The 10,001-nt window shown below is 44.1% G+C and overlaps 1 protein-coding gene and 1 long non-coding RNA gene across 3 annotated transcripts in view; one reads left to right on the plus strand and one right to left on the minus strand.

The window, feature by feature from the left end:
* NFATC3 (nuclear factor of activated T cells 3) overlaps positions 1–1,546 on the minus strand; it is a 66,506-nt gene extending 64,960 nt beyond the window's left edge. For both annotated transcript variants that reach the window (XM_080553014.1, XM_080553013.1), the window contains exon 1: positions 1,309–1,546. In XM_080553014.1, coding sequence (XP_080409140.1) covers positions 1,309–1,408 — 100 coding nt within the window. In that variant the 5' untranslated portion in view covers positions 1,409–1,546. The remainder of the gene's footprint in view (positions 1–1,308) is intronic.
* Positions 1,547–1,679: 133 nt separating this feature from the next.
* Positions 1,680–8,811, plus strand: LOC308176839. The gene is made up of 2 exons (XR_013938682.1): positions 1,680–3,588; positions 5,904–8,811. It is a non-coding gene; the product is annotated as an uncharacterized lncRNA (long non-coding RNA).
* The last annotated feature ends 1,190 nt before the right edge of the window (positions 8,812–10,001 follow it).

A 10,001-nucleotide genomic window follows, 5' to 3' on the forward strand; every position in this document is an offset into this window, starting at 1 on the left:
TGGAAGTTTCTCTCTCTTTGTAAAGTAATATCTGAGCCATTTGTTAAGGAATGCTACCAAAATACAAGTACTATAAAAGTATCCAGTTTTCTGAGCTTGTTTTCTCATTCTCATCTACCATTGACTGAGTAACATAGTTTAGATTATTAGTTTAACGTGAAAAGAAAAGCAAACAGAAATTGGGACGTCACCATTATTTTTGTTGTAATTTATTAACACTCCCCATTGTTTCCCGTTTGACTTGCATGCATCCTGTTCATCGGGTACTACAACGCGTTTGTTTTGGCTAGCAGAACTCAGGCCCCCTTCCCAAAAGCACCATCTGCTTTTTACTATTCCTGTCTACTCCCCCAAGCTGGAAAATACGGGAGCAAAATCCCCCCTTTGTTGAAGGAATCTGTAAGCTAAAACTCTGCATCAAAAAAGTTGGAGGCTTGGGTTTTTTTTTTAGCAACTATTCCCAAGCGTTCGCACTGGACTATATACAGAGCGTTATCGACGAATTTTTTTCCTGATCAACTTATGCAGACCAGCAAGTGAGCGAACAAAACAACATGGCTGCACCATTTAGCCCGGCTCCAGCTGCGTTTCAGACCTATCTTGCCATCTCACCGGGCAGGCTCAGGACGGCGCGTCACCAGCTAACACTTATTTCAAGTAGGTCACAAAAGCAGCGCACAGCCGTCCAAGTCCAGCGCAGCCACACGCCGCACACCTGGCTCTTGTTCATCCCATGCACGACAACTTACAGGGAATACGCGTGTTGGGCGCTGCTTGAGGAAACGAGAGGGGTTTTTAAAGGGGTTTCCAGGCTGCAGGGGTGCCCCCACAGGCAGGCACCAAAGTCACGAAACCCTGCAGGAGGGTCCCTCGGCCCCAAACCCTGCACCTCAGGACGCCCCCACCCCGCGATCTGGGCCCCCCGGGCGGCGCAGGGCGAAGTTTTGGGATTTATTTGTGTGGGTTTTTTAAAACTTTTTTTTTTTGCTTTTCCCCGAAGAAACCGGCGGCGGCGCCCCCTCGGCCTCCCGCCGGCGAGGGGCGGGGAGCGGCGCCGTGAGGCGGCTGCGGCCCTCAGGGCGGGCGGGACGGCGCCGCTCCCCCCAAACCCCGCGGTACCCTCCAAAAATCTCCCCAAAGCCCCGGTACCCCCCCAGATCCCCCCGATACTCCCTTAAGTACCCCCACAACCCCTCCGATGCCCCCCCCGGTGCTCCCCCAGCCTCGCTGTGAGGAGAACACGACCCCCCCCTCCCCGGCCCCTCACGGTCCCCTCACGGTCTCCCCTCACGGCCCTGCGGAGCGCACCTGCAGGCCCCAGCGGCGGCCCGGGGCCGGGCTGCCCGTCCTCGCCGAAGATGAGCCTGAAGTCGAACTCGTCGCTGGCGCCGCAGTTTGCCGTAGTCATGGGGTTGGCCGGCGGGGCGAAGCGAAGCGAGACCCCCCCGGCAACCCCGGGCCGGGCTGCGCTGGGCCGCCGCCGCCGCTCAGGGCCGCCTCATAGCAGCGGGCGGCGCCGCGGGCTGAGGGAGGGCGGTGAGCGGGGGGGGGCAGCGGGGGCTCCGGCTGTCAGTCAGCGCAGGCAGCATCAGCTATTGGCCTCTCCTGGGAAAGCCCCGCCTCCCTCCGGCTAGGACACGCCCCTCTGTTAGGACTCGCCCCCCCCCCCCCAGCGCTCGGGTTCTCTCTCACGCGGGGTTTGGGCCCGTGACGCCACGCGGCCCCACCCGGCCGCGGGGGCTGCTGGGGGTTGTAGTTCTCCGGGAGGCACCGCCCAAGGAGAGCGCGTAAAGGGGCGGGGCACGGCGCGCCACGTGGCGGCGCGGGAGCGCGCCGGGCGGGCACGTGGCTGGGGCGCGCCGCGAGGGAGGGGGCGAGGGGAGCCGGGGCTGGGGGGGTCTTGGGGGCAGTCCCAGGCGTGGGTGTTAGTGACAAGTTCAGCTCGTCTATCTGCACAGGGTTAGGCTTGTTGCTGTTTGGATGGATGCAGATGCACAAACGTGCAGCCCCACGTGTGTCTGCAGCCAGCTGCTCTTGTAGGCGAGCAAAGGTGATGCGAACAGAGCTTGGTGCGTGCGTAGGGTTCTGGGTGCAGACGAATTGTAAGAGCCCAGTTAATGCCATGTGCCTGCACACTCATAAAGAAGCTCAGTAATCTGTGCTGAAGAAACCCTGCCTAAACAAAAAGCTACTTTCTGGTCTTCCAGATTTAGTGGAAGCAGAAAGCATCGTACTTAAAAAATAAAACTGGAAAAACTATGCAGGCCTTGGCATGGGAGGAGTCTGTCTAACTGAGGATGGTGTAGTGCCCAGCGTACAAAGCAGCTGTGCGTTTGTCTTACCCTTAATCTTCAGTGCACCATCCCTTCTGCTGCCACTTCCCATGCACCACGAGCTGTTTCTTTATGTAAAACCCATGAGCAACTGCAGCTACTGCTCCTGTGGTGCTTAAACTGAAGGCTGATGCCTCTGCTAGGGGAGCCCCCTCCCTCTCCTGAAGGAAACCCAAACCTTCTTTATGAGCCCTTGGTCTGGTGCTTCTTTTTTACCTCTAAATCCAAGGTCACGGAGCAAGACAGGCTGGAAAAGAATGTGTAATTGGATTAACCATGGCTTAAAAAAAGCCCTCGCGCCTTCATTCTTGAATGAAAACAGGTCTTTGAGAAATGTTTCAGGATAACAGATAATTTTTGACTTAAAACTTTGGGGCAATCTTTCTGATTTTCAAAGCAGATAAATTAGAATTCATCTTATTGTTAAATAATGGTTGTGTCAGGTTACAGCAGGTGGAGTAACTGTAGTACTTTCCTGTTCTGCTACACCAGCACGTTATTCATTATGCATGTCCCTGGAGTAAAATACAACTAAATTTGTTCTTGCATAAAGGGGGTACGTGAGCACAACAAGCATTTGATCCCGGTTATTTGATAAGATGCTCAGAGTATAATTCTAATCAGCAGGCTAAATTAAAAATGTACACTATTGTTCCTTTCCTCTGATTGTAAAACAAATCTTTTCTCCCCTGTTTGAGACAGATACTCACTCAGAAAGCTATGATACCTGTGGGTCACTGGGGAGTGGTTTCAGTCCTACTTAGAGCTGTTGGTAAAAAGGAGAAAAGACCACGTACCCTGAAATAAAATACACCAGTCGGTTATCTCATGGCCATCTAGCTAAGAGAAAGGATTTACAGAATTTGTAGAAAGTAAGGCAGTAACCTTTATAAGGCTTTTTCCTTCAAAATCAGGTATATCCAACTCTTTGAATTCAGAACTCGTGTTTCTTGCCAGTGATATCCTTCCTTTGTCTTCACCATATTTTTTCACTCCACTTTCTCTGTCCTCCTGCACTGAAATGCACGTCCTTTCTGCACTAAATTTGTAAAAAGAAAAACCCCTTCAACCCCCTTCCATGAAGCTGAGGAGTAATTGGGGCGTGACAGAGAGCGAGTTGGCAGAAGCTCTCAAAAGAGTGACGTGGGTTTACATCAATTTCCAGGGACTTAGGTCGACCTCTGTGCTTGAGGTCCGCAGCGTGGATGGCTGATTTGGCATTTGCTTGCTACCACTGAATGCTGAAACAGCGGTGGTAATGAGGGCAGCTTTATTTCGCTTGTGTTTTTGTGAGGGGGTGCTTTTGTTTATTCATCTAATATCTGTAGGTGGTTTCTGTCCTTGCTGCTTTTAGGCTGTGTTATTGCATCCAGATGGGGATACACCTTGATCTGGTCAGAAGCTGGAGTTACTGCGTGTGCCTCGAGAAGGAAGGAACACGCTTCCTGTGGTATTTGAATGCTTTCCAAACTGGGGCTATTTTGTAGGCGTGTTGTGACTCTCGGCTCCAAAAACCTGAGGGCTGCGTTGTGCCGTGTTTTATTTTCCACACATCATCCTATGCTGGATAGCAAGGAATTCTGGAGCTGCAGCCACATCCCAAGATCTGTATTTGTCTTGGAGAAACGGGGATTCCTCCCCCCCTTCCTACGGGCAGCAAATCAAACCCAGCTGTGCAATTGTAGCCAGAATAGGCTTTGGAAGAAGCATGGTCAGGCATTCGTTCTGCATGATTCAATAAACCATACAGACTCAAATTAAGAATATAATGCACAAGGTTGTATTTCAGATGCTTGATCTTGTTCCCTTTCGTGGTTGAATCTGGACCTGTTTAGAAGCCACACACACCAGCGTGGCATGGAAAGCGCAGATGAGAAAGCACAGAGAAAGACTTCTGGAATCAGCAGATAGTGTTCTTTGGCTGCATCGATGGTTATGCTTTTTACAGCTACTATTGAAAAAAAGCATGAGTACAGAAAGATTTTTTTTTTTGCTGTTGCAAATATAGCCTTAGACACTTGCACTCATTTGCAAATGGCATAAAAACAAAATATCACAGCTTTTATTTCTCTCACAGCTAACGAGTCAAATCAATTTTGTAAGCATGCAGAACCGTGTTACGTAGGAGAAGGATACTATTCCAGCATAGAGGCAGTGTCTGGGGAAGTTAAATTCAGCAGTCATATAGAAAAAGGGGCTTGCATTCTGCACACAAGGTCATAGGTTATTTATATTTAATATGTGACATCTGGCATTTAAATAATTTCCTTGGCTAATTACCAGTGCCTGGGTGAAATGTGAAACTTCTGCCATTGGGGAATTAAAAGGAAAACAAAAGTAGATTGCAGAGCGTTGGAAAGTTTTGTAGGAAAATTAGTTGTCCTAATTCAGGCATCAGAATACATGGTAAGAGAAAATGGAGTAAAAGGGAGTAATTTGACTGAACTTGGATAAATTTTAAGATTTCAGGGAAAATTTGCAGGCATCCTTTTCAGACTCACTATGCCACAACTGTTCAGTTGCAACACTCCTATCTAGATCTCGTGCTCAGCATTTGATCAATGGGGCATTTGTAATAACAAGATCACAAAGTGAAAAAAAAAAAAAAAGGTTGCCTACAAGGTGTGTGTTGACAAAAACACACATACATAAAAATTTAATGAGGTCATAGAGTCTCATTTAACCATGTTACAGGTTTCCCCGGGAAGTTTCATCGCTCCCCTAAACTTCCTGCAGCCTCATTAGTACATTTCAGTAGATTTTTCTTCAATATATATTTTACATTAAACAATCAATGCTTTGCTTTATTGTTTGTTTAACACTGCCACGTAAAGCAGACATTACTTCATAAAGTTTGTTGCTGCTTTATGTTTCCATAGTTTTGCACAGCGGGGTGGAATCCCCCCATTTGGAGGTTACCATCACACGTTAAACAGAGCCGAGGGTCTGGAAACCTGGCACCTAGTTGCATAGCTCTCTCCGCAGAACTTCTATTCGTAGCATTTTGCTCTCAGATCATCAAGTGAAAGCCAAATAAAATTATCACCTGCGTTATTACTTACTGGTATCAATATATAAGGACACTCCAGGCACAGGTATTTGCTTCTGAAGAGATTGCTTTTATAGTTACCTTAGAGTCTTATTACAGAGCCTGCAGTGGTTTGTTGGTGAAATCAGATGACAACTGAGATTGCTACCGGAACAAGAACAAACTCCTTTAATGCACAGTGATGTTTGCATAAGATAAATATTTGTGGAAACTCGAATGAGGTTTCATAAAAGCTCTTAGGCTTGATACAAAGTCTTAAGGGGGCATTTTAGTTACTTTTGCATATTTTAACTTTCATTTTTGAAGGTTTGCTAGCCAGCAGAATGTCCTCTTGCTAAGGTAAGGACTGGGACACAGAAAACAAGTGTTCTGTTCCAAGCTTCCAGTTTCTTAGAGACTAACTTTCAGACTTTCCCAAAGGGCATAATTAATTTGCTTGTTATGTAGTCATCTAAAACACTGCCGTTGCTTCCCTCTAAGGTGATGATAATACAGATTTTGTTGTCTCTTTTTTTACTTAGATAGCACATGCCTCTTCATAAGGACTACAAAGTTTGGAATATTAAACGTTGCTTGAACAACCAAGCAGCCTAACTGGGTGATTTGGGCTGATATTTCTCTTTGTGCTGTAAAAGGAGAAGCATCACACAACTATCACAGGAAAGTGGAACCCCAGTCTCTGAGCCTCTTGCTAGTTCTCTAGGATCTCTACAGAATATGATAATCCTATGATATGGCTCTGTTTTTGTTCAAGTATACTGCCTGTATGAATCCTGATGGGCTCATTCTTCAGTGAGAGACTGTCAGCCTTGTGCAAATCACTTTTGTCCTTGACTCAGGTCAGCCTAAGCCAACATAAAACAATAGGCTCTAATGCCGCGGAACGCTTGAAAGGCTCCCTGGTAGTTTGGATTTTGGACTGCTACCTTTTCTCTTTGTGGAACTGGATCCATTTTGCAGTCGTCAGATCACATATGCTCACACCACTTGCTTGGTGTGTGCCTAACAGGCTTTCTGACCCAGTGTCTTAATTTGGATACAACAGCTTTCAGCTGAGAGGCAACAGGTGTTGAACACCACTGCCATGTCCCAGCTGCGGCAGGTGCTTGTGTGTCTTTTGTACTGCGATCCATTCCAGTATGAAGTTGAGCAGGCCACCCAGGTGGTTTACATTTAGTTTTTGCTTTGCATTGGAATAAAAGTAGCACTGGCATCGTCATCAAGAGTTTTCATTAACTGCTCCTGCCCCTCAGTTTTGAGTTGATTGAGTTTCTGCCTGGCTTGCTGTCCAGATTGCATAGAAGAGGGTTGATGCTGCTTTGACTGAGCAAGGGCTGGAAGGTTTAACGATTTGATTTGGTCACAGAATCAATCCTCGCTACAGCAAGTTATCTGACACCGTTCTGCTGGCCCTGGACCTTATCTTTCTACCCTAACCCCTTCCCAGGAGTAGGCTTTGCTGGGTCCTCTGGCTCCTTTTATGCAAGACTGGACTGTGAGATAAAGGTACTGCTGTCTATTAAAAATGTATGAGAAGCAGAAAAGTGAAAACTCAGAACTGATTAAATACTACTTTAGTATTCTTCCAAGCTGGAGAATGAGCTGTTCAATTAACAATGTGATCGCAGTCAGCTCTGGAAGAATATTACTTAATAGATGTTCACACTTCTAATACTGATTTATTTTTGCTGTATTTGCAGGTCCTATGTATTTGTTTCTCAGATATGCATAAGCAATGGCCTAGCTGTTAATTTGTATTGAACAAAACAACTGAGTTTCAATGAATGCTCAAATAAAATGGATTTCTAACACGTATTCAAACTAGAAATCTCATCCCAAGGATTTATGTCATCTAGTCAGCAAGCAAAAACAAATTATATAATCAGTCTTTTTGCTTTTATCAAAAAGGCCATAAACGTGTGAATATGCAGTCTGAGTTCACTGTGCATGTCACAGATCATCTGTCTGCAAATGCAAAATGTTTGACCTACTGCATGCTCCGTCGTTGGCCAGGGCCTGGTGCTCCTATACATTAAGAAGGAATAATACCAATAAGCCACAAGGAGGTAACTAGTAATAAACTACAGAACAAATATTTTCCGATTAGGAAAACTGGTAAGAGAACATGTTAAACTTGTTAAATTTGATATTATGATAGTAATAGAATGGGTAAATAATTCTATGAGGTCCTTACCAAACTTGATTATCTGCCAATTAAATATAAAATTTGGTGCAAAATTGAATTAATTTTGGTTCTTTTTCAATTTTTGTCTATAAAGCATTTGCTGATAACAAGGGTTATAATCTGTAGATTGATCGGAAAGTAGCCAATTGCATGCTCAGCATGCAGGCTACTCTCTATTCTTCTATGTTACCTCTAGGTCCTGCTGTTTTTAGCTAGAAACGTCATAGTAGTTGCATCTAGAATGGTAGTAACAATGGGAAACAAAGAAGGTAAACCCATGGGAAAGTCATCTCCATGAAAAAAACAAAACAAAACAAAAAATAAGTAATTGGTAATAAGTAGTTTAAGATCCATAAATGAAAGGCACTATATCAAAATTAAAAGCTACCTCAGGAGAAAGTAGATGGAAGTCAAAAAAAAGAATACTAGAAAACCTCTACATAGTATTTATGTTACATCCATGAGGGAGCAGCAGCACAGCAAAATGTTTTGGCCTTCACAAATAATGTTTCCTAAAACCAAGAGGGAGATGGAGTTTGTGAAGAATGCTGGGTTGACAACACCAAAGAAAAGCACAAAGCCCACTGTTCAGGCAGCAAATTATAAATGAACCTGGGCCCTGCATTGGGACCTCCAGTGATGTTTGCTCCATACCAGGAAGACCAGCATTTGCAATAGTGGTACCAGATATGGAGATGTCTCTGTTATATTGATAGCTGCTGACTAACACTGCTAAACTAGTGGTTGGAAACAGATTCTGGTCCGAGTGGATTTGATACAGCTTCAGCCAATAACCTGGAGATGAAAAGATGCCATGTACTTCTGCAAACCATCTTCAAAGGCTTTTCTACAGATGGAAGATTAACACAAACCAGAGTTGAAGCAATGTCTGCTATGAAACATATATCTGGAGGAAAAAGAATGCAAAACCCGTGAAGATCAAAAAAAAAAGCTCAGAACTATTGCATGGCAGAGTAGAGTGGTCTTTGATAAGGACATAATGAGGTTAAAAATAATTTAGCTTTTGCTAAACTAAAGACAATGGGGGAAAAATCAGGAAAAGAACATTTAAGATTACCATTCGAGGAAAAATGTCAAGAAAACAGCAAGAAAGATACTCCAACAGGGAATTCATCTAATTACAAGGAAAAAAAAAAAGCTTGAAAATCATTGTTTTGCCACTTTTGTCTCTCCTTTTACTCTTTGTATTTTTATAGAATAAAGGCCAAGCAAAACATCAAAAAGATGGGTAATTTTTCCATCCCAAATATCTACTGCTAATATGCAATCTACCTTTTATCCTATTGTAAACAAAGAAAATAGGCAGACAGTAGATACAAGGGTTTTAAGGCAATGTTAGAAAGCTATGGATAAAGATTCTGGAAAAGGAAGATGTTGGAAGAGGAGAGTAATGTAAAGAGATGAGTAAATACACGTGTGTGTGTGGGTACCACCGAGTGCCCACCGCAGAACCACAGCAAATAAATGAATCAAAATAGGTGCCATTTATACAGACTTTTATCTGGTCAGCCATTGAGACAGCAAGAACAGAGGTAAAATCTGAAATTCAGCCTAAAATCTAAGGTTGGACAACAAAGCACATGCTTTCAAAAGATTACAGTAGTATGACTGCAAGCCTGTCCCTGTAAATAGATGTTTTTGGCACATCAGCTGGCCATAATAAATATTGGGACAGTGTCAGCCTATTTCCTGTTGAAATAAAACAACACATGTCCATTCTCAAGCCTTTTTCTGAACAGTCCAAAATGGTTTCTGAAACATGCAGAGAAAAAGATTTTAATCAAGGGGAGGATCCTGAGGAATAATGTGTTTTAGCAGCACTGTGCAGAGTAACAGTATGCTTTTGGTTAAGTTCTTCTTAGAGTAGGAGGCTATGGGTTGAAGCAGTTAAAGAAAATATCCCATAAATCCAGTTAAAAATAGAAACTAATTAACCCATAAAACCACCCAAAATGACAGGTTTCCAAACAAAAGGATGGGACCGAGTTATTTTTGGAAAACATACTTCAGTATTTATAAACTAACATATAAAAGTATAAAATACAGGGAGGTGCTAGTCCCTCCTGCAAATCTCTTCATTAACTTACTAAACCCTTTTGCTGAGCTAAATGTACTCACAGACAAGAAAAGGCGAAGCCTCTGGAATCTGCTAGTTAGTTTTCCATTTGAATTAAAACATATACATCTTCTCCAGTTTTGCTCAATTAAAAAACAAGAAGCAATCAATCAGCCATGAAGTGGTTTCTGCTGGGCAGGGATTCAGCAGGAAGTAGTCAGCAGGACTGTATGTACCCACAATCGCTGTAATGCATGACTTTTTTAGCATGTAGTAGCATTAAGCTGTCCTGATGGCTTTGAGATGCTTTTGCTCAGCAGAAAAATGCTGAAGAGAGCAACAGCTGCCCTTCTTGGT

The sequence above is a fragment of the Anser brachyrhynchus genome, assembly GCF_964034855.1.
Source record: "Anser brachyrhynchus genome assembly, chromosome: 12".
NCBI classification, from domain to species: Eukaryota; Metazoa; Chordata; class Aves; order Anseriformes; family Anatidae; genus Anser; species Anser brachyrhynchus.